At 37.3% G+C, this 24031-nt stretch overlaps 1 protein-coding gene across 5 annotated transcripts in view; it reads left to right on the forward strand.

The window, feature by feature from the left end:
• SORBS1 (sorbin and SH3 domain containing 1) overlaps window positions 1-24031 on the forward strand; it is a 127447-nt gene that overhangs the window by 83579 nt on the left and 19837 nt on the right. For 3 of the 5 annotated variants that reach the window (XM_053451284.1, XM_053451285.1, XM_053451286.1), the window contains 9 exons: window positions 1976-2142; window positions 2735-2798; window positions 5353-5427; window positions 7135-7188; window positions 9297-9426; window positions 10596-10710; window positions 14327-14410; window positions 19663-19728; window positions 21607-21699. In XM_053451284.1, the coding sequence (XP_053307259.1) occupies window positions 1976-2142; window positions 2735-2798; window positions 5353-5427; window positions 7135-7188; window positions 9297-9426; window positions 10596-10710; window positions 14327-14410; window positions 19663-19728; window positions 21607-21699 (848 nt within the window). The remainder of the gene's footprint in view (window positions 1-1975; window positions 2143-2734; window positions 2799-5352; window positions 5428-7134; window positions 7189-9296; window positions 9427-10595; window positions 10711-14326; window positions 14411-19662; window positions 19729-21606; window positions 21700-24031) is intronic. The other 2 variants (XM_053451287.1, XM_053451288.1) reach the window with 2 other exon arrangements.

Consider the following 24031-nt stretch of genomic DNA (forward strand, 5'->3'; position numbering starts at 1 on the left):
AAGATTGGAATCTGGGGAGAGATGGGGTTAAAATCATGCTAATTAACAGCAATATTAAAACTCTTGGGAGCATCTATGTCACCAGTGTCACCATCCTATGAAACCGAGCTGCCAAACCCCCTCACCCCCCATTCTATTGCTGTACCTCTCCAAAGGGTGAGGTAGGGGATGGGGTCTTCTCCTGAACAGGATTTAACTGGAGGGGTGGAAAGGGGCAAATGCATATGGGGGATTCAGCAGAATACCCCCCATGTGTGTAAAAAGACAGGCAACACCATATAATGACCTGAATGTCCCTTTAAGTACTTTTGATAAACAAGAGACCCTAATAATGATCTTAGGTATCATATAACCACCAAGAATAACACTGGGCAAATACACAAAACACATTTTCTGCATTTAGTAACGATTACGCACAATCTAGGATCTTCAAAAATAGCAACTTTGTAAACTGACACAGGACAGTGCAATAAGTTTGATGTTGGCTAAAATGAACCCACAGTTTTTTTTTCACAGAGAAAAAGTGAAAACATACCATAATGTTTATTATCTAAGAGGGAATAAATGTTTGGAATTTTGTTTTAACTATATATATATATATATATATATATATATATATATATATATATATATATATATATATAAATATATATATTTCTGTATGTTGCAAAAATCCCCTTCAACACAGAATCAGTGGTGAATTTGCTTCAATCTAGAGGCTATTCACTAAGGGTCCAGCTGGCCTAGAAATAGTCCATGGATAATTACGTTTTAAATGATCAACTTGGCCCATGTCACATGGGCCCATGTCTCTTGATTCTCAAACCTCTTGGATAATATTTTCCTTGAGCAATCGCATGCATTGGGAACTTGGGGCAGTCTAGATGTTGCTTAGGGTATTGTAAGTTATCTACCAAGTTGAGTCTCCATAGGAATCCATGGACTCAGTGGCCAAAGTTGTAAAAGTTGGGGAATAAGTAGTGGTGTCACTGAGCGCTTCAACTTATATACCAGTCACACGCCTGTTTTTAGTGACATTTTCCACCTTGTGCTTGTGCTCCTCTGATAACCACCTTGGATGACAGACCACTGCTACATTCAGGAAGCTTAGGCCTACCAGGTAGGCAGTGTATGTGAGCTGAGGTGGCATTCACAAAAATGAACCAACTCAGCAGTTTAAGAAACGCATTGACAGAAGTCCGGAGTTACTAAACTGATAGGTCCAAATGCTGGTTTCATGTTTCCTAACAAGTTATCGCCGAGCTCTGCTCTTGAGGCACATTCTGTCCATGGGACACTGGTTATTACACGGTCAGGGGACCTATGCCAAGTACTCACAGCTTGATGGACCTTTAGCTACAATATTAGGTGTTTCAGCTGGCCCACAGTGTGGTTCTTATCCATGCATTAAAAGCAACATAATTTGGGGGGTTTCCAGCACTTATGCTTCCATGCTTAATAATTTTGCAGTTGGGTAGCTTTTATCATTGCAATTATGTATGTCTCCGTTCCTTCCAAAGGGAATAACCTGATATTTTTACAATTTTAATTAGGTCAGTGCCCGGTAATAACTAGGTCTGTCTCTCTTGCGTTGGTGCCTCAAGTCTATTTACTCAGCCGTGCCACTTCTTATATTTTTCAAAAGACAATATTTATTTTAGGCAGTTATTGAAGTTTCAAGTAACGCCATGCAATGTTTTCAGTGGTAGTAACACACCTTTGCACTTCTGTAGTTTCTGTAGTTTTATCATTGGGTTTTTTGCATAAGTGGACGCAAGTATTAGCAGGAAACGTCTCAATTACTCTTTTTTTATTCGTATTCAATAATCTAGATGTGTACGGTTTGGAAGCCATAATTTATCAGTTACTATTGTCCTGTCCTGGAGACTCATGAGATGTTTGTTGTGCTTGCATTTTTGCCCCTTTGCTGTTGACACAAACAGGGTTTTGATAGATATTCTTCTACAATTTCTAGATCCTACTGTAGATAGACCTGTAGCTGAGAAAACATCTCCACTAATTTATCCAGAGAGGAAATGTCAGGATAATACACAGACAGAGAGAATCACAATGGAGTATCCCAGACGAGATATCCGAAGTCCTCCTGGGGATGTGACAGATGAAATAGGAATACCGCTACGGGTAAGAAGTCAATAATACTTCATGCTTTCATTAAGTACAATCTGTGCAGCTTGATTAATGTATCTAGTGTCTGTCTGTGTCTTTGTGAGTCAGTAGACTTTGTAGAATCTGAGTCAGACTTTCTGAAACCAAAATTCTGGATCTTTTTCAGGATATGAGGGTTTTCTACATAGCTTTTATTTTTAATCAAACTAATATTTGGCTTTGTGTATGGACTGGTCTACTAATGTACCGTATATGTTCTTTTTCAATATCCTTAGCTGTCATTAAATGTGAGTATAATCGTGTCTATGACAGTCAACTTGTATGTTTGTGTATCAGTGTTTCTATCCAGGTGTATTTAAATGAGTATCTTAAGTTAAACCTTGTAACATTTTGCTTTTGTAATGTGTTTGAGATATACTGTGTAATTGAAGAATTAGTGACCGGTCTGTTGGAGTGTGTGCTCATGTCACAGCTTAGCTTTTTGTTTTTGTATTTTTGTTTGCCTCTCTCCCATTGTTGTTGTTGTGTATGTTCAGTGAAGTCTCCGCAGGTGTCACTGTTTTTCTATAAGCTGTTTTGTCTAAGCTGTATTCTTTTTTTCCCTTAGAACACAGAGAGGTCAAAGGACTGGTACAAGACTATGTTCAAACAAATCCACCGGCTGAACAGAGGTAATTTTGTTTGTACCGTTTATTTGTCTTACAAACTTGTTCGCTTAGACCTTCATCCTGACCCATTCTTTGAAAGTATATCTGCACCTCCATGATTCCAACTATTGGTTCATAATAAATCCATATTATAACTTGATGTAAAAATGTAATATTTAATATGCATCTTCTTTGCAAAGCCAGTGGGGACTTATTTTATAATTTGAAATAAATCTTTGCTACAAAATGTAACTTTATTGATTTGAATGATGTCTCATACACCATCATATATACATATACTGTGACATATTCTGCCACACTAGAAGGTCAGTAACTCCCTGCATATATAGCTTTCTATTTTATTTAGAATTTCTCTGGTCTAAATATAACAGAGAAACAGCGTTGAAGGAGGAGAATTCATGACCACTTTTGTTTTGACCTAAACATATTCCTCAATGTATTCTACCGGTTAATATAAATAATAACATTTGTGGTTTATTCTCAATGACTAGGAAAACCTGTCTCCATAATTACAATTGTTAGCAATTATTATTAGCCCGTCGGTTCCTTAACAATAGAAAAATTAGATTCCTTGTTACTAAGAAATGATTCTAGGGCATCAATACTTTGGGTAACTCTGATAAACAAAAAAAATATGTCCTATTACGAACAGAACAAAATAACTGCTTTTTAAAGCTCTATCCAAAGCCTCTTCTTAAATCTTACAAGTGGGGGAGCATATGAATTTGATTTAAAAAAAATCATATTGAATCACCAACATTTTCCATGCCTCTTTTTACTTAATTCAGTCATCTATATATTAGTGCTGCGCTACTAAATTCCTTGCAAAGCATCCAAAATGGAACAAACATAGTTTGTGGCCATGCGTAATTAAATTTAAAATCGCAATTGCCAATTTAAGTCATGCGGACAACCATTCACAAGCTTAATCATAAAATTACAGTATGCTGATGTAATCGGACAGAACATCTGGATTATGCAGCAAAGTGGCACCATCAAATGGATGTCTGTTTATAATGTATATGTGTTCTAGATTCTATGCTACATAATAGTGTTGACCTGTTGGGTTGTTTCAACCAGATGCCTGTCCTGATGTGCAAGTATTCACATTATTCTCCCTACAGGGATATTGTTAGCCGCTGTCTTGTTTCCAAGCTGCTGGTATCATTGATTTAAATTGATGACTGTTTCTGTAGATAATTAAGTTCTACACAGTGATTACACATGCATACTGCCATGTCAGTATAAGTTCAAATCCATGTAGTCTGAAACAGAAAATATCTGAGTTGGTTTCCAGACCCATATACAAGTTACTATTACTATTGTAAATGTTATTGTTTGGGTACACAGCAGATCACTCAAATTCTACCAACAACCTGTTCTTTTCAGTCTGTTGACCTACAATAACTATGGTGAATAACATCAGAACGTGGTAGGTAAATGGAACAACCTCCCATCAGAAGTAATAGAGGCTAACGCAGTGGGGGAATTTAAACATACACAATAGGCATAAAGCTATCTCAAATAAAAGATAATACCACAGTCTGATGAAGGTCTGGGTATTTGCATCAGGAAAGGTGGGCTTAATGGTTCTTGTTGTGAAGTACTATGTGCTATTGAAGCTATCAATGGCTGTGGCATATCATGGGTCTCATAAGTTTACTCTCTGTGCTAAAGACACAATGAAAAACATATTCAAAGCTCCACAACATGAAATTAAACACTCACCCCCAAAACCCCTTGTTTCTTGCTTGGATTCTATCCATTTCGTACCTGCTCCTCCTACTTATTCTAACATTAAACACTCGCTATACAAAACACCTGTTCAAAGAAGCATACAATCTATTCCCCTAATACCCACAACCTTCATTCTGAAAGGAACAGCCTGTTCTCCTTACCTTTGGGACCCCCATGCCACTAACTTCTCCACATGGCCCTGGCCAAAATCAAATAATGCTTGCTAATGCCGCCCCTCGCCTTCGGTCTCATCCCCTTTCTTAGATGCTGTATGATTCCCTCTTGTTCTCACAAGAACAGGGTCCCTTTCTTGTATGTTGTCAATTTTAATGTTATACGTATGGCACACCAAATTAACAACATTCAAAAAAGTTATATTTGTTCATGTTGCGATTCCCTAAAAGTCAATAAATATAGAATCTAAAAAAACAAAAGATGAAGAGAAAGCTGTGAATATCATAATGTATGTTAGCTATAAAATACATCACATTAACATGACAGACACTTCGTGTGCAGTTATGGAATGACTAGTAACAGAACATAGACCCTGGAGATATCCGTTGTCTAAAGAACAAGAGGCTGTGAAAGCGCAGAGAATACACATTTATAGATCCAAACACACAGATCAGAATCTGCCTTGGAATTCCATTTGCTACATTAAGCGTTTTGAACACCATTGTCCTGTGGGAATATTGTTTTTATAACATTGTAATATATTTTCCATGATGCTGGCTGGCCTGTAATACAAATAGCCATCTATTCTCCATTCCTTTAAAACTTTCCTTCCTGTGTTTTCTTCAATTCTTGCTGCTCTCCTTAGACTCTCCTGAGGAAAATCCTTATTGCCCTACGTACGTTTTTCCTGAGGTCGCTGAGGCCAAGCCTAAAATAGAAGGTACCAGAAGAATTGCCAGGGTACTTCACTACCCTTTTGCAAACGCCACACATACAGCCCTATTTAGTTCATAAGGCCCAGTTAAAGCAATACTAAATACGGAAGAATCGGACACTTTATTGGTTCCTATAGTGATTCCTCCATACTTGGTTAAGAAGGCCAATGGTTGAGCCAAATTCTGACCCAGTATGTTGTCCTTTTCTTTAAATTTAAATACATGGCTTTCTTTAAATACCATTTTGAAGATGCTTCTTTCTTGCTAACAAATTAATAGTTTTATATTTCGTTTCAATGTGCTAACATTATTAAGAAATACGGCATCAAGTGTAGATAAATGTGGATATTCTTAATGTCCACTGCTTTTCTGTGATGCTTTTCTCTGCTGCAGAGCCCAATCCTTATACTCCTACCTACCAGTTTCCTGTCTCTACTCCTAGTCCTAGTTCTGAAGGTACTGTTATAGAAAGGAATAAGATGATACTCCGTTCTAGGACGTGGGCATTGAACTCCAGGCTTCCAGGACTGCAAGCGGGCCAAGATTTCTGGATATCTCCGCTTGATTGAGCTGCGTCAATTAAGGCACCTCAACAGTTGAATTTGATTCAGTTACTTGAGTTCAAGCAAAGATATTCCAAATCCTGGTCAGAAATTGTTGAAACTGATTTAAGTCACTTAAGTTCAAGCAAAGATATTGCAAATTTCTGGTTTGTTTTATATCACTTGATGCCTAGAGTTTAATACCCCTGCGCTAAGCATTTTCCGCGATCTTACTTCATTTGCGATGTTTTTGTTATTGTGCTTTTAATAACACGGTTGGTCATGGGAGTGGATTTGCAGTGATCTTGATCTGATTACGTGTGGTGTGGTTTATGTAACTCTGTAAATAACTTTTTGTATGGTGCTGGAATAATTGAATATGTACCTCCAAATGCAATCTTAATTTACACGCCATCTGTATGTGCACATGGCGGACGATGTTCGGTGGAAAGCAGGAGAAGTGATATCCGTCTCTGGTAGGCCACCTAGTAAAAGGCCGCAGTGGGTGCAGACCACCCACAAGTATACGTGAATCAAACATTTTCCAGGAACCGGAAATTCTCAGCATATTATATTTTATGTGTTGTATTTGGTCGGAGAAAGTGCAGGTTGATGTAGGTAAACAAGTCTTTGTTTGTTGGTAAGCAATTATTTAATTAGTGAACAAAAATGCATGTTTGTGAAAAGAAAGTACAATTCTTATTTAATCAGCTTTAAAGTAGCATTCAGCTGTGTAAGGAGATGTTTAGATATTGTTGTATATTAAACAGATCTACAGACTTCATACCATGTTTCGTAGAGTTTTGATGTCATGTTGCATGTTAAGCACATTCAAAGACTTTTGCCGACCCCCAAAATGTCCCTTACAATGGCTGGCACAAATCTTTTCAGTGATCTTGATTAAAAAGGGTATTTTAAAAACATTTTTGAATGTACTTATAGTTGCCCATAGTACTCGACATTGGTGGTGTCTTTGCAGAGACATGGTCTATGTAATCTCACATAAACCGAAAACTACAGCTGGGGGCTGGTTAACAATTTAACAACGAGCTATACCCAGTTTAGTTTGTTTTAACTACTTTTCTCCATGTAACTTGTTGCCCAAACCCTAAATCATCCACTGCCCTGCTCCTAGAAGTGGCATTCATGACATCTCTTGCTCTTTTCTAGATGAAGACTCAGATTCGTACCCACTTTATGGGCGCCATTCCTACGTTGAAGATGGTGAGTTCTGAAGTAGTTTTGTTTATTTTTGTCTTTGAAGCATCTGATTGTTTCCATATTAACACTGATCACATCAGAAAGGGAAGTTATGGATTAAAGCAAGTCTGGCACTTTTTCTAAATACTACATGTTACAGTTAATGCCGGTTATGATAAAAGATGTCAAAAGTGTATCACAGTGTCTTGCGTACGGCGCTGCATAGCCCCAGACCAGTTAGGATGCCCATGATTACCCCTGTCCCCTGGCGAAAGCGCCTACAATGGGCACATGAGCTTAAGAACTGGCCACGGAGCAATGGAAGAAGGTGTCCTGCTCTGATGAATCACAGGCCGGGCGCGTACCTGGAGAACACCTCGCAACTTACAGCACACCTTCACAGGTCTAGTGGAGTCCATGCCTCGACGGGTCAGGGCTGTTTTGGCGGCAAAATAGGGGCCTACGCAATATTAGGCAGGTTGTCATAATGTTATGGCTGATGACTCATATATATATATATATATATATATATATATATTTATATACCGTATTTGCTCGATTATAAGACGACCCTGATTATAAGACTTAATATTAATTTAGGAAAAAAAAGAAAAAGCCTGAATATAAGACGACCCTATAGGAAAAAAGTTTTACCAGTAAATGTTAATTCATTTAAACAATTTTTTTAATAAAAGCTATGCTTGAGAAAAATATTTTGGTTTTATTTCCTTCTATTTTCCAACCTGCCCCAGTTATGCATATCTGCCCCAGAAGTGCCTTATACCCCCTATATGCCACTGTGCCCCATGATATGCCTTTTAACCCTCTAAATGCCACTGTGCCCCATGATATGCCTTTTAACCCTATATGCCACTCTGGCACTTAGAGGGTTAAAAGGCATATTATGGGGAAGAGTGGCATATAGGGAGGTTTAAGGCATTTCAGGAGGCAGAGTGGCATTAAAGGGGTTAAAAGGCATTTCACAGAGCACTCTGCCTCCAGAAATGCCTTACACCCCCATTTAACACTCCCCCTCCCTCCTCCAAACTTACCGGTGCTTCTGAGTTGGGGGGGCGCATCTGAGCCCCAGGTGCTTAGTCCGGGCAGCATGTAGAGCTCCATGCGAATCGCGTAGAGCTCTACACGCTGCCCGGACTAAGCACTGGGGACTCAGAAGCACCGGTAAATTGGAGGGGGGGCATAACACAGAAGGATGCAGGTCCCCTGCATCCTCTTGTGTTATGCCCGCCCTCCAACTTACCGGTGCATCTGAGTCCCCGGTGCTTAGTCCGGGCAGCGTGTAGAGTTCTACGCGATTGTATCGTGTAGAGCTCTACGCGATTATATCGCGTAGAGCTCTACACACAGCCCGGACTAAGCACCGGGGACTCAGATGCACCGGTAAATTGGGTCGGGGGTTAACACAGGAGGATCCAGGTCCCCTGCATCGCTGCGGGGGATCTGGATCTTAGTCTCATAATCAGACCTATTTGAGGTCTGATTATAAGACGACCCTGATTATAAGACGAGGGTTATTTTTCAGAGCATTTGCTCTGGAAAAAAACCTTGTCTTATAATCAAGCAAATACGGTATATATATATATATATATATATATATATATATATATATATATATATATATATATATACACATACATATATTTATATTAAAAACCCACTTTATGTATTTACCATGGGGAATCTCTACACTATTGCTGATTTGCTGATCAGGCTACCTTTGTAAGAGTTAAAATGTCTGACCTTGTGTTGATTTCATTTTGTTGTGTTGAGTCGATTGCATTTGCTCCAGAAGGCAAAAGCACCAGTATGTAGGTGAGGTGGAAATTGGCCTGTTTATCTTATTTTTTTTAGATAAAAATCAAGGAGTAATCAAATACTAATTTAGTTGGCCAGTGAGAATATTTTATATAATGTTATATAAGGCTCCTTTCAGCAATACTGAAAAATACTTAATGAGAACAATAATGTTCTGGAAATTGTCTAATTTTACCGTGCTTTGAAACATATTTGTTATTTTTAATTACAAAATGTATAGATGGACACAAATATTTGTTAGCTTCACTTTGGTCTAATACCACAGCAAAATAAGTGTCTCTAAATTATATTTTCAGGAAAATCCCAGGTTTCTGTACCTCGTTCCAGGAGCGAGATGGATAACATTGATGTTGAGAGTAGCGTCCGCAGATCAGTCACATTGCCTCTTCCAACCAGATCTTCCTCTCTCAAACCTAGTCATGAAAGGTGAGTAGAAGATGTTCCTTACTTGGCCAACAAAACTGCAGAAATTAGATGGTGCTGTGGGCTCTGGTGTGATACATACATAAGTTGTGAAGCTTACAACAAATAGACATTATGTTTGCCGGAAATATCCATATGGTGGCTGTGAGAAGGTAATATTGTAAGCTTGTGAGCAGGGTCCTTTTGCATCGGCTTGTCTTAGTTTGTCAATTCTAGTTTTGTTATATACTTTGAATGCATGGACTTTAAGAAGTGCTGCCTAAATTGTTGACAGCATATAAATAAAATATAATATAGTATCATAGACATAAACATATCTGGAAGGTTTAAAGATGAAGAGTATATGTTTTCCTCTTTGATTCTGTTTTTCAGTATGTTTCCTGGTAGTGTGCTTGCATCTGTGTGTATGCTGCTATGGAAATTCTGTACAATTCTGTATGTGTCTTAATGTTCTTATTTTTGCCTTAATATATATGTGAGCCTGCTAACGTGCTGAGGAAATACTGCCATGTACCCCTGTTTCGTGACAATATCGCAGGGCTGTATAAGCCAAATAATATCAATGTTGATCTTTGTACTGTTTTTTCCCAGTTTAACAAGCTTCAATTAATTCTCTTATACAGTGGTGAGGCTTTAATTAGCATAATCCGTGTGCATGGACTACTTGTAAGATATTTCATTTCCCAAATGTAAATCATAGGTAAAGGGTTAAACTGGGTCACATGTCTTACAAGGTCACTTAAAAAGGAATCCAATTAAACAGTTACTTGTCATGATGTCCAGAAACCCTGGGAGCTGGTCTGCTTACGAACTGTTATAATTCCATGATGCCTGCTGAGCCAGCGATTATAGAGTTAACGGCAATACTGACTCTAGTCTTGGGAGGGACGATTGCTTCATTAGCCAGGAATATCTAGCAGACGATAGAAGACACATCTGCACATTTTACACGCAGCGTTCTGTTTCTTAGTGCATTCTGTTTCTTTCCCGTTTTCCAAGTGAGACTATCGTAAAAATAACAAGCCAGAAGCTATCAGAATCCCGGGCAGATTTCCTGCTTGGAGATGAAAATGCCTGGACACAGGATTAGCTGCCCTGGAGCATTTCCATCAAAACCAGACGTAGCCTTGGTAACGGGGAGGTTCACAGTTAATTGGTTTTATTGTCCTCAGGAATGACTGGGATCCCCCAGACAAGAAGGTCGACACCAGAAAATACCGAGCAGAGCCAAGAAGCATTCACGAGTATCGGCCAGGGAAATCCTCGGCACTTGCCAACGAGAAGATGGTAATGCACTTAAGTGTTGGTTTCTAGTTCTCTGTGTATTTAACCCTCCGTCGGTGCAATGAGGACGCTGACTGTGTTTAGCTGGCGCAGTAAGATCCAAAACACCAGTAAAGGATATTTCTGATGATTTGTAAGTTTTCCAAATTGTTCAATTGGCTTGTGTGCATTGAAGTATACTTTGTGATGAAGTTTAAGCGTTAAGCTGTGTGACTGACAAAGATCATATACTATAATAACTTATAGAGTATCCCTTATTCTTATTGATTGTTAGCAAACGTTAACCTGTTTCTACCAGAGGTCCTAATTACCTCGTCTATGAATTTCATGCTCTCGAGGACAAATAGTTAATGAAATATCCCAGTGAGTGATCGACTCATGTTAATATAATCATTCAGTTTTTAGTATATTAAGCACTGGAGTCCCTTTTTTGGCACACAACGTGTATTTGAAGATGCTTTGTTAGCGTAGTGTTTGGTTTTACCGCTTGCTTTTTCAGTGCTAATTGTCAATGTTGCATTTTGTTGACTTTATTGGGCTGCTTACTGCTTTGTGTATTTGCAGTTGATATGCTAACTTTAACTGCTAAGATGTAATTTTTCGGAACCGATGACATCTGTCTGACATTTTCATGTAATGTCTCTTCCGACAGTCTGTTGAGTTGTTTGTATTAGAGATTTTTGTTGCTGTGTACTAAACAATAGCGACGACGCTTCTAGATACGGCTTCAAATCTGTGCTAGATTTGTCTCTATCCATTCTTGATTTATTTGAAAGCTTAATCCGTAAATCCTTCTTCTCGCTGTCCTGTAGGGGATTTATTTCATATGAATTCAATATAAACCTCACTTACGTTTTATGGTTAAAGTCCTGGTTTTTGCTCTTGAACTATTTTTACATATTTTTTTTGTTTATGGTGACTGTAGCGTACAGCTCATAAGGGGAAACCAGAATTCAGAAGCGTGATATGTGTCTAAATCTGACTTCTGTGCATTGTAATGTCACCAGTTTCAGGATTCTGGCTTTCCTCGTGGACGCTTTTTTTGGGGGGGGGTTCAATGCACAGGATCACATATAAATCTCCCTTAGGTGGCAAAAAAGACAACCCTTGCCAGACTGTCTCTCCTAAAGGACCCAGGTTATTAATCTAGCTTGACCCTACCTAAAATCACTATCGAATGTTCTGTAACATGATGCCCATGTTTTAAAATCTAGTGTTGTAATGCTGTCCCATGGGTGCATTACGGTTTAGAAATCTGATATGACACCCAATTATACTTCTAAACGTTCTGTTCCCTGCAGGAAGAAATATATGTATGTGAGCAGTAAACATTGGCTTTATTACATTAACAACCATTAAGTAGAAAAACAAGAATTTAATGCTATGAACATGACATTATGACTCCATTTTAATCAGTATAATGGTATTTCTACCTTCAGCGCGTGTACACTTTAAAAGTTCTAATTTACCATAGAAAAGCAATCTTTAATATTCCAAATTGCCACTCATATAACATAGTTATATGTTACTGTTTTTCCAAACTTATGAAAATCCTTGGCAGCGTAAAGTGGAATTTTATTGGATAATTAGATGATTATTCTGCTTCAGTGCTTTGCTGCACATTTAACATTTAAAAGTTACTACAAACCAGAGCACTCTGATCTTTGGTTAACCTTTGGACGCGTGGTAGAGTTATAGCACATTTACACATAAAACCTCTTAATAATGTACTATATTATTTTGTTTGGTGTTTCTTAAAGTTTTTTTGTTACAAAATACGTCAACATTTAAAACCTCAGCACTATTTAATATTTTAATTGTCCATTTAGTCAACTAAATTATCTTTTATTATTGACTAAATCTATTTGCCTAGTGCCACCTAAAGGAAACCCTTAAGCCTAGGTTTGAGATACCCTGTTGTGGGCAGAGTAAGATGTATAATCACATACGCCACCAGGACCTCAGATGTATCATCTTCTGGATCTGAAGTAGGGCCACCAATGGCTTTGAAAGCTAAAGTGACCCAACATCTCGTTCTACAGTGACATGTTCTCTCTAAAGTTATCATAAGCTTCTTCAGACCATTGATTATTGATTTAATCTGCAAGGTCTTTCATGTGGCAGGGTCTCGGCTTCATATATATCCCCGAGCATGAGCTGAATGCTGATGTATGCAGTCTGACCATCTAGGTTAATTTTATCTTAAAAGTGATCATGGATTTCCACCATCTAATATTTTACAACTCAATGCCCAGTAGAGGAGAAATCACAATTCATCTTTGGTGAGCTCGTTTTATGAAATAAAGCAACATAAATTATCTTTTTTTTTGTCCACGTATAGTGAAATAGACATATAGAATAACATATTTCTCCTGGAATATAGTTAAGGGATGCCACAGGGTAGACTTAAAAATATAGCACACTTGTAATACATAACGACGATGCCTCATTATTAAAAGTAAGAATAAGTATTATCTGCAGAATAGTAACTCATCCATTGGATTTGATAATACTTTATACATAATTTCATGTTGGCTTCAGTATCACCCCAAGTATGTAATGTCTAGAAGACACGAATGTAGTATTAGCCTTGAGTTAGTTATCTAGTAGGAGATCGCATATACCCAGTGTAATTTACATGCAATAAATGTCAGCCACCAGCAATTATGATTATAAGTAGAATAGTGGGCTAGGAAAACATTTCCCTTTGTTCATATAACAGAGCAAACCTAATTAAAAGATTCCATCAACTTCTCCGTGACTTATTAGGCCAAGAATGCAATGTTATAATCAGTATCGTTTTGAGTTATTGCTTTTCATTATTAAAACAAGGGTAGAACTGTAGAGAATAGGCATATCTCCAATAAACTTCCTTTACCAAGAGCAGTTAAGAGAACAGTAAAATATGTAAAAGTTCAAACAGATGTCTTAAGCATTTGAGCAAAAAAAAAGCTTTTTCCCACAGAATCATGATGCATCGTGAACTTTCACTGCATTCCAGGTTGACACAAAAAAAAAAAGAAGGAACCTTCTATCTGTGTTGAAAATATGTATTTTTTGAATCAAATCCTCACAGTTCGTCTGATAGTTGGGCATGGGCTTTGAGTTCTACGCAAAAAAAGTTGAGTCATAAACAGCTGCATAATCCTTTAGGGTCTCGTCAGCGTGAAGTTGGAATCTGGCATGATCTCTGCCATTGTCCCTGTGGACATCTTAGGGCTCAATTGGAAAAAGAAACGAGAAGAGTAAATCCTCCTTCCACGACACTTATTACTTTCCTTCGCTCCTTATATGTGCCCTTTCTACACGTGTTTGTCTTTTACCCATCATACTGTGAATGTCTTACTGGAATTTCTCTTGTATTTTTCCTGTCTGTCTGTGCCATCTAACTGCCTGGCTATGTGGAGCTCTGGTTCTTGCATATCCATGTTCTGTTAACGATGCAGTGTTGAGTATAAAGCGGAACAGATAGTAAATCTGCTTTCTTTCCTGTTCTGGCAGTAAGAACAGGTACTTGGGGGGGAAAAAACCCTGCATCTTTAACAGCCCTTTCTCTGTCTTCTTTTTTCATAATCTTATTCTCCTTCTTCCTTCCATTTCCCTGTCATGAATTCTATAGACTCGGGATAAAAGTCCAGAAGAGATAGATTTAAAGAATGAACCTTGGTATAAGTTCTTTTCGGAACTGGAATTTGGGAAACCGGTAAGTAGGATAGATGTCTTATTGGTTCCTTTGTACTTTGCTACAAATCTAGATGGTACTAGGGTTTATTTGTAAATCTGAACTGTTTGTACACAATTCCAGCATTGATATGGTGTGTGTGTGTGTGTGTGTGTGTGTTTATATCTTATGGTGCTTATACCATATATATCTTATGGTGCTTATACCATATCAAAATGCATACTAGTCATACCCACATATCTGAATGTTCTCCATGGAATGTATGGAAATGGTACCTAGCCCCTGCTGTTATTCAGCTTTATAAATGGAAGTGAAATATACATGTGTATGTGTATATACCCACCTTGTGTGTATACTATGGGCTCAGCCGTTTTAACTATATCGTCTCTAGATTTGCAGGATTACATCTGCCCGTTCGATTCTTTCAGAATGATTTAGAAAGGAACTTCTAATGACCGAATCACAAGCTAATAGAGGGGTTTAATAAATAATATTTGATGAATTTGTGGAAACTTAACACAAGGATTCGTTGTGTTCTTTTGTTAGAGTAACTAACACAGTGGGACGAAATTATTTTGACTTACTAGCCAATATGTCTCTTTATACCTTGGAGACAAGAGAACCCTCCTGGATCTGGTAGTAAAGAGTCACAAACACTTTTGTTTTGGTGCTGTATTGGTTCATACAGAATGTGCTGTTTTATGGATAGTTGAGCTCCGTTGGCAATAGAGTCACAGGAAGTCTTATAAAAGAAAACAGTTACACCCTTTTCTAATCCTACGTAATGCATAGATTCCTTTTGTGATTATTGATGCAATGCCAACTCTGACCGGGTGCTTGGTCTACTCAATGTGTGTATCATACCCAGTGGCCTTCTGCAATTGCCCCTTTTTTACTATTACATTCACCCCCATTGTATTACACTTGTTTTTCTACAAGCTGATAAACGTTATACTTTGTATATGCACACTGTATTAACGTCTTTTTGTGTATATATTTATAGTTATTAAGAATAGTTTTCATCTGCATCACTTTTTAGTTTCCAGTAGTTTAATGTTTTCCTGATCTTGGGGTAGGAAATAGGATACTGTAAGTGATAAAACTCTTCTCTTGTTTTAGAAGAGAAATTATGTAAACCAATGGGCATTGTGAATGAAACAAATCAGCTAGGGGACAAGATTTTACAAAAACGTTTTATGTGACGTTGTGTCCCACCGACAGCTATTTAATAGCCATGTCAGGGTCCATATGCCTGTTTGAATGCATGTTACTCTATTACGTATACTGTATCTGGACAAATCAAGGTTTCTATGAGGGAAGGCATTAAAGTAATTTAACTCATTTGATGAGTCGCTACAGAGAATATGCATGATGGCCAGTAAAAGGCTTAGGGTCGGCTCATTTAGAAAGTTGCCAGAGGGGCAGGAGCCCCTCTGCCATATAATGCTGTAAGGTGATGAGTCTTCCTGCAGTGCCGCTTCTCAATGAACCGGTTAAAAGGTAGATCACTGATCTACCAAACCGTAGCATTAACACCGTCAGCACAGTGCTGTATAGTTCCTTTCCACCCAGTGCCACGTGTTTCTAAAAGGCAAAGCTATGATATGATGTGATATCCCGACATTCAGCAGTAAGGGAGGCAGCGCGGAGAAGTGGCTTGTGGCACTTTTACTGGTTAGATCTAGGACATCCCTGATTTCATTCTGCTTTATGGTAAAGTCTAGTAAAGATTAGTCTTAGTCACCTAACCAGAGACTATTCTCTTTAACGTAAAGACTTCACTAGCATTGACATAAAGAATTAGCTCAGTGTGATGTTTGAGTAGGGAAGGTCACCCAAAATATCACATGACTGACAATAATGGTAACCTCCAGGGTCTACAGATAAGACATTTATTGGAGCAAATTGAGATAAAAATCAGGTTTTTGCAAATACTGATCAACCTCAGTGTAGACATCACTGTATTGTATACTTTTTTCCATGGGACATTATCTTTAAATATGAAATCTATTTATTGAGCTGTTTCTCTGGTGTCAAGGAAAAGAATGCCATAGGAGAGGACAATCAAACTACAGTCACAAATGAAAAACCCATGAATCTTGGAGATACATTGAATATCAATTCATGTTTGGTTACATACCCTTCAAAAATATAATTACCTCTGTGTCAATTAAACAGAAATTAGTCCGTTTCGATTTTTTTTAGGATACAAGAAGTTCTAATATTAGAATTCAGTGTACTAAAGGGTGTCCTGGCAGGAAAGAATAAACATATGTTTTAGAAGATAAAGACACATCGTTTTTTAAGGAAGCGTTTCCTTTCCAGAAATAGTAATGTCAGCTACATATATATATATATATATATATATATAGCAAGTATACAGCTTATATCACTATGGGGAAGAGTATGAATTCTTAAGTAGAAAACTGTCTTGAGTCGCTATAGGAAACTGCATGGAAGGAGAATGATAGAGCTGCAGCCCCTGTTTAACGACCCAGATGTAAAAGAACAATATGTTGCAAGCTGTGAGCATTCCAAACAGCCATCTACCACGGAGGGCATGGTGAAAATATGTTTGTGCATTATAGTACCATTTTACTGGATGCTCACTGGGGAGTCAGGCACCCACAGAATTATATCCGGACGTTGAATTAAGCAGAAAAGAAAAGGCACAATGACACGTTTTACTTTATTCTGTATGTATCGGCACCATGTTTGTGACTCTGTACTTTTCCTAGTTGAGTGGTGCAGGTGACTGATTTCAGGCATGTAGCAGGGGATCTACCAGAGATGAGTTCTTTTATTCCACCCTATTTGCTTTTGGTCATCCAAAATTAATTTCAGGAATAGAAAATAAATATGAGGAGACCAAATAAGAGAGTGTGGTGTGAAAGTATTCTCCCTTGAATAATACATTTGAACAACTCTGATCCACATTAAATGTATTTAGATGTTATTTTCTGAGTTTAGTAAACCGTTAAAATCTTAATTTGTATTGCAAAATGTAGCAAAGACTGGAGACTGGTTTACTTATGTGAGCTGGCAGTCCTCATTGGAGAAACGGTCTCCTACTTAACTTTGTAACATTGTTGCAAGTTAAGAAATAAATGTCTCTTCATGTGATTTTTACTGATGGAGATTGATGGTGTTCCTCTTGCAGGAAAAAAAATATGGGGGGAAAAACTCTTAACTAACACAGTGGAAAAAGAGTTTTTTTTTAAAAAAAAAACCCTTGTAATGGCTGGCACCTTTATAATATAAAATAAATTAAATCCTAATTAATCGCTACTCAATATCTATGCAAAACATTTGTGATTTACGTATGGTGGTAATGTGTGCGGTTCAAAGCATGAACATGTTATGGCCATGTTTCAGTTCATTTTAAGGTGATCTGGACACATTTTAATGGATAGTTTACCAATGTTTTCAACTACTTTGATCTCAACTAAACACAGGTTTACTTTGCTTTGAAAATAGCCTTTGTTGTGAGGAGACACTAAATGTGTTCATGAGGTTGAGCAGTTAGTGCGTGTTATTTGACTGTGTGCCCAGAGAGTTGAATCGCCGATTACTTTATTGCAATATAGTGTTGAGTGCAGGGAGTAGACTAAACAATCCCTGTTACAAATACCCGGAAGGAATAGAAACAATGCTGCCCAACAGCAAAATCCGCTACCGCTGTAAATGTTTGTTTATATTTGATATCATAAATCAATATCTGAATTTGTTTTACAAATGAGAAAAAAGCAATCACATTATTTCAAATCTTTACATCTTACCGTTTTGTGTTTTGTATATGTGTTGGGTATATTTAGTTATTATGTTTCTCAAATGTTTATCAATACCTGATATAGAAAGCCTATATATATATATATATTGTCTAAAGTATAGGCACATAAAAATAGAACGCACATTGATGTATACGAGGAACAACATGCTTAAAAGGGAACACATAACCAATATTAATCATGACACCAAAAATGGGTATGGCGCTTCTCTCTCAAATATCCTTTATATAGTAGCTTATATTGAACATCAAATAAACTGGAAATATTACTTTCACCGTGACAACTTAGTTTCACCATTGCTTACCAAGTAGTGGGATCTGATCTTCCAACAGTGATTATGTGAATGTATCTTTATAATGTTGGAAGCCTCTTTTGTCTGTCTAAATGGTTATTTGTTACACAAAGGTACTTCTACTTTGTTTAAATATGTAAGAAATCGAGACATGAGGTCAAGAGCTTGAAGTTGACACCACAGTTCTATCAAGTTACTTTCTGTAGGCAAGTGGCTCGGATCCATGATATGGAATATAGAATCAAAGCATGTTAATGCATTCAAAGGCAGCCATATACATATGTAAAACAAACGATGGCGGTGTTTAGCCTTTATATATAATTGGGGACAACAGTATTTTCACATTATTTAACGCTGGTGCAAGTTTGTTGAGTGGATCTATGATAAGCGTAAAACTTTTGTCTCAATACATTGCCAACATGGGAATTCAGCCATTTGTTAATGTGGTATGTATTTTTGATATTAAAAATGCTCACAGTATACCTTTTGCTCTTTCTTCTGGTTACAAAGAATATTATTTCTACTATGTGCTTCTTTTGCATCCTGCTCTTTGCTGGCAATTTCATCCCTGTGAAAAGTAATTCTCTAACTAGTTCTCATGGTTCGCATAGCTAAATCTAAAAGGACTGCGACTTAACGGATATGGCTTCTTGTTTGAAATCTTAACTAATCTAACCAGGATATTTTCAATATAGCATTCCCAATCGTCAAATCAGCGTTTGCCAAAAGAAGGATCACTAACATTTTTTGTGATATAATACATTTTGGATAAATTAGAGTGCATTAAATAAATTTAAGACTTCATACAAGATGTTCCATCTCATGATGCGTAACTGCACATCGGTATGACTTGGTTCATGAAGACAAAGACACCTCTGTATAAACGCGTTTATAAATTCAATGGGCTCACCTTTGTGCAAGCACTGATGTCCATAAACTTTGGACAGTTATGAAATCTATGAGAATTTTAATGAGAAAAATGGTTTCTAACATCTACAGAATGCCAAAAGTCTTTGCATGACTGCTTACCCTGTCTGTTTTACTTGGAGCTTTCTCTTGCTTATTTTGCCGATGATAATCTTTCTCCAGTGTACATGCTAGAACCCTGTTAGCATTTTACTTCCAAATTCATATCCTTTGCAATATCTCTTGTCTTTCTTGACATCTTCATTTCCTCCTCTGCTTTCCATCAGCCTCCAAAAAAGATTTGGGATTATACTCCGGGGGATTGCTCTATCCTTAAAATAGAGGATAGGAAGGTAAAGACTCCTTCTTAATTGTGTTAACTGATTTCATAACTGTGTGTGATTCTACTAAATAGCCTAATATCTTGTTATATTATTGTTGGGTAAAAGCAATAGTATAGCTTTTCTTTAGTTAATGAACATGTTTGTGGAATTATGTGATTTTAGACATCTTATTTTACTGAAGACACCCGTCTTGTGCCTGTTTTGCATAAACATTACGCTTCATTAATGTATTTTATGCATGTGGTTGAATCTGATATGATCTGGCCGTTTCAGAAGGATTGGTGTGAGGTAGGCTCAAGACTGTTGAGTTGAGATTCATCTATCAGTAGCCTACATTTTAAGGAACTTCATAAATGTCCTTATTGAGGTGTACTTTGAGAATGAAATTGTTTCAAATACTATTTATGACTAAAATACTGATTTAAAGATTCCATCCCCAGGTATAGCACAGGCGCTTACACCATTTTTTAATGGTTCTTCAAAGCACAGTCATGGATTTTGCCATGATTGTGTACCATATAAATTCAAAAAATAATGAAGTGCATTATTCTCAACAATGATTAATGTGATTGTTGGCAGTAGAGTTTTGGATTTTTGGTAGAAGTTTAGTAGAATATTTGGAGAAAGTGTGAAAAATTATGACATGCTTGTTTACAGAAGTGTTGGGGTCCACTAATGATGCATGGATTGCTGAAAATTTATTATTTATATATTTAAAAGCATAAGCCATCAATTTCTCCATTGAATATTTGTGTGGCCCAAACCTTTTAAAAACTCAAACTCAGACTGGTATGCTGGTGCTGCTCTTACTCACAACATGCAGTGGTGATCTTCAAAGTAACATTTGTTCTATGGCCTTTTAAATGACATTTTAAATAAGTCATTTTGAGAGCAGACCTGGACAATCTATGAAGAAGAGCTAAGCCACAACCAGAAGCTGGAATGGGACCAAGCCATGTCCTTCCCCCAGAGGTCCCCTGTTTGACTAGGAGTGTGCCACAAGGACCACATGTCACTCAAACATGCTGGGCTTCTTGATGTTACCACTTGACCCCCAAGTCTGTATTGTCTGTATTGGATTGTTTATGTTAGTGGACAGGTCTCGTAAGGAGTTCTTAATGGTCATCATTTTATGTATGATGGCATGCGTTGTGCTGAAGTCTGTATAATTTTTTATGTCAACTCTTAACGGAAAATTCTGACAAAAAAATATTAGTACCATAAAGGTTGGTTCTTCTTGCACATTGTAAGATACCCAACACAGCCAAGTCTGTAGTTAATGGATTTTTGTTCATTCAAACAAGCATGTCTGGTTCAAAGTGGTAAAATTGGTGCAGTCACCATAGCAATCAGTTAAATTGCTATGCTGACTGCTCATTTTTTTTTTATTCTGTAGCAGAATTGTTTTGGATGCATAATCCCAAAATGAGCACGTGCAATTGGGTTTTGTGTTGTACAATTACTTATGCTTGATGTATGGTTTTATTTAAAAAAAATGCAGTATAACAAAGCATTTTTCAGTTCTAATGCTTAACTATTGTGTCCTAAAATTTGAAAAACAATTGTGCAAATAGCAAAATGATCTAATTGGAAATGGTTCCTTCCTGTAAAGATTTATTTTCTCATTACTGAGATGGCTCCAAGCATAAGCAACCTGTAGGAACCCAGCTGGACTCCATTCTGGAAGTTATAATTCACGGCAGCTGGATTCCAGATTATGGCCGATTTAAATGATATGTCTTTATTCTGCAAACATTTAGGCGTTATCAAACACTGAAATTATGTTGTTTCTTTCCAATGTTGTCTCTTCTGTACTGTCATATGTAGGCAATTAACATTTCTCTCCATAGTGTATCTTTGATTATCCTCTTCTTCTTTTTTAACCAGACTGAGCTAGAGAAAGACCTGTATCAGTACGAGACTGAGTTAGATGCAGATTTAGAGAGAATGGACAAGTGTTATAAAGCTACTGGTAAAAGGGTATGGACATTTTTATGTTGTCATTTGCTTGCCAAACATGTGTCGTATGCAGGCAAGAGCTCTATCCCTGTTAAAGCATAACTAATTGTAGCTGCTAACCTGACTTGCTGAACTCATTGAGAAATAATAGACATGAAATAATATGATGTGCAGCATGCGAATTATGTTACTATCATCCATCTGACTGCAACATGACTTTGCTTGCATGGTACTGGGAATATTCGAGTCTCCTTGTCGGGTGACCTTAGCAATCTTTTAGAAACACTAATACTGGAATTTTGGGGGAAGGACAGCACTTGTTTTATTGGTTAAGCAAATTTCCAAGATTTTCAAACAATAGTCTTTATCTTTGCTCTAAAGTAATCGTGTAATTATTGGCCCGGCCCATTAGAATTTTACATGAGATCTGAATAAAAATGCAATGTAGTGGTCCATGTGAACACATCAAAGGTATCGATTTAATTTGTTAGGCCAGCCATTCAAGGCAACCTGACATGGTCCAGAGGTTAATAGGTTACAGGCAGGCAGTTATATTAAGTTCAAGCTACATACAAAATTTTGTGCATTCATCAGTAAAAAGGCCCGGTGAGCTAAAGAATCTTGAACATTCAGTTGAAAACATAGATATGTCCATTAAAACTTAGAATTAGAACTAAGGTTATATACAGTTAAAATTAACCTAAGTGGATAGAATGAAAACATGTAGGGAGTGAATGCTACAATTTCTACGTAAGGTTAAGTAAATGTAATGTATACATACATCGGATTGCATGGCTGTTCGGCATCAAACAATAAATAGGCTGTTTTTAATGTTTGTGCATGGAATGCTTTGGCTTTTACATAAAGCAATTTTATAACCAGTTTCCAAATTAATTAAGATACTTACTAAACCCTGTCTCCGGGTTCTTCCTCGTCATGCATGTTTAAAAATGTTTCTGTTATACCAGCATGAAAGATTTTAATAAGTACAATGATTTTATAACATTGAATATGTAATTGGATATGTAATGTCATATTCCGCTTTACTTTATTGAAAACCTCAAAATTCTCAATGCGTGTCCACAAGTCGGATGTCTTACCATTTGCCCCCTCAGCTCAATAGGTTAACAAACAAAAATGAATACGTTCAGTAGCCACTTTCCATATTAAAGCCCCCCAAAAAAATCAGTGTAACTTTTTACATGTAGACAACATGGATGTTTTTCTGCCCATTGGTGCATTTTGAAATGTATTCACCATTTATTCTTAATGGATATGCATATAACTGTAACAATATTAATGCACGTGGTGATACAGATCACGGATGCCAAGAACCCTATGCATTAATAAACGAACAACAAAATGTTACGTTTATAAATATTTGTATATTCAACGCATCCATAGTTTTAGAACATACCACCTTTGAACATCTTTCTCGCTCCTTTCTTCTCTATCTTGCTGAAGGTACAGTGGTGTAATAGTGACAGTAATACATGAAGATCTTATGAGATCACTCGATGCTGTAGGGCAAGTTTAGTAAAACGACATTTGTTCAAGCAAAGCTATTCTTCTAAGTGCCAAATACAATGGTCTGCTTAGTCACTCTCATCGCAGCTTCTTGATTCATATTTAAGACATGCACATGCATGCGCTGTCTACATTGATGAATGTGCAGACGGCTGATACTTAGTTAAACATATTATAGAATAATTCCCAAGTTCATAACCAAAAGTTATAAAGTCCAATGCTATTGTAAACATCTATGGAATAAACATAAATCTCCCAATTTGCTGATTCTACAAACTCAACTTGGCGTTTTCGTACACACTGTACATTAGCCTTCTGTTTCCTCACTTCAGAGAGGGACTATTTAACCCTTTCAGTGGCCATGTGTGCGAGTTGCCCTCTGGCACTCAAAGGGTTACGCACAGTTATCAGGATCGCAGGAATGTACATAACTACGGAATACATGCACGCTTTCTTCTTCTTCCGGAGAGCTAGGTGCGATTTCAGATCGTACTCCTAATTGGACGTTGCCTCACGTGATCCGGTTACCTCACCCTGGTGGTATTGCACCTTTTCTAATCGAAACCTGTAAGAAAACAATTACAGGCTTGCTGCTCTCACGCAGACTGTTTGTCTGGATGACTGCTGACTTCTTAAGCTGTGACTTACTAAAAAAAAATCATTAACCCAGCTTTCCAGCTGCCGTGAAAGTCTTCTTCTGCAAAGTTTACTTTTTTTCCCTTTCTGCTATTATTAGCAGTATTTGAGAGGAAATAACCCGCTATAGCATAGCATCGGCTGGATGATATTTGTGTGATCCCCTCCCCAGTCTCGCAATACTAACCAT

Source organism: Spea bombifrons, chromosome 11, assembly GCF_027358695.1.
Source record: "Spea bombifrons isolate aSpeBom1 chromosome 11, aSpeBom1.2.pri, whole genome shotgun sequence".
Classification (NCBI taxonomy): domain Eukaryota; kingdom Metazoa; phylum Chordata; class Amphibia; order Anura; family Pelobatidae; genus Spea; species Spea bombifrons.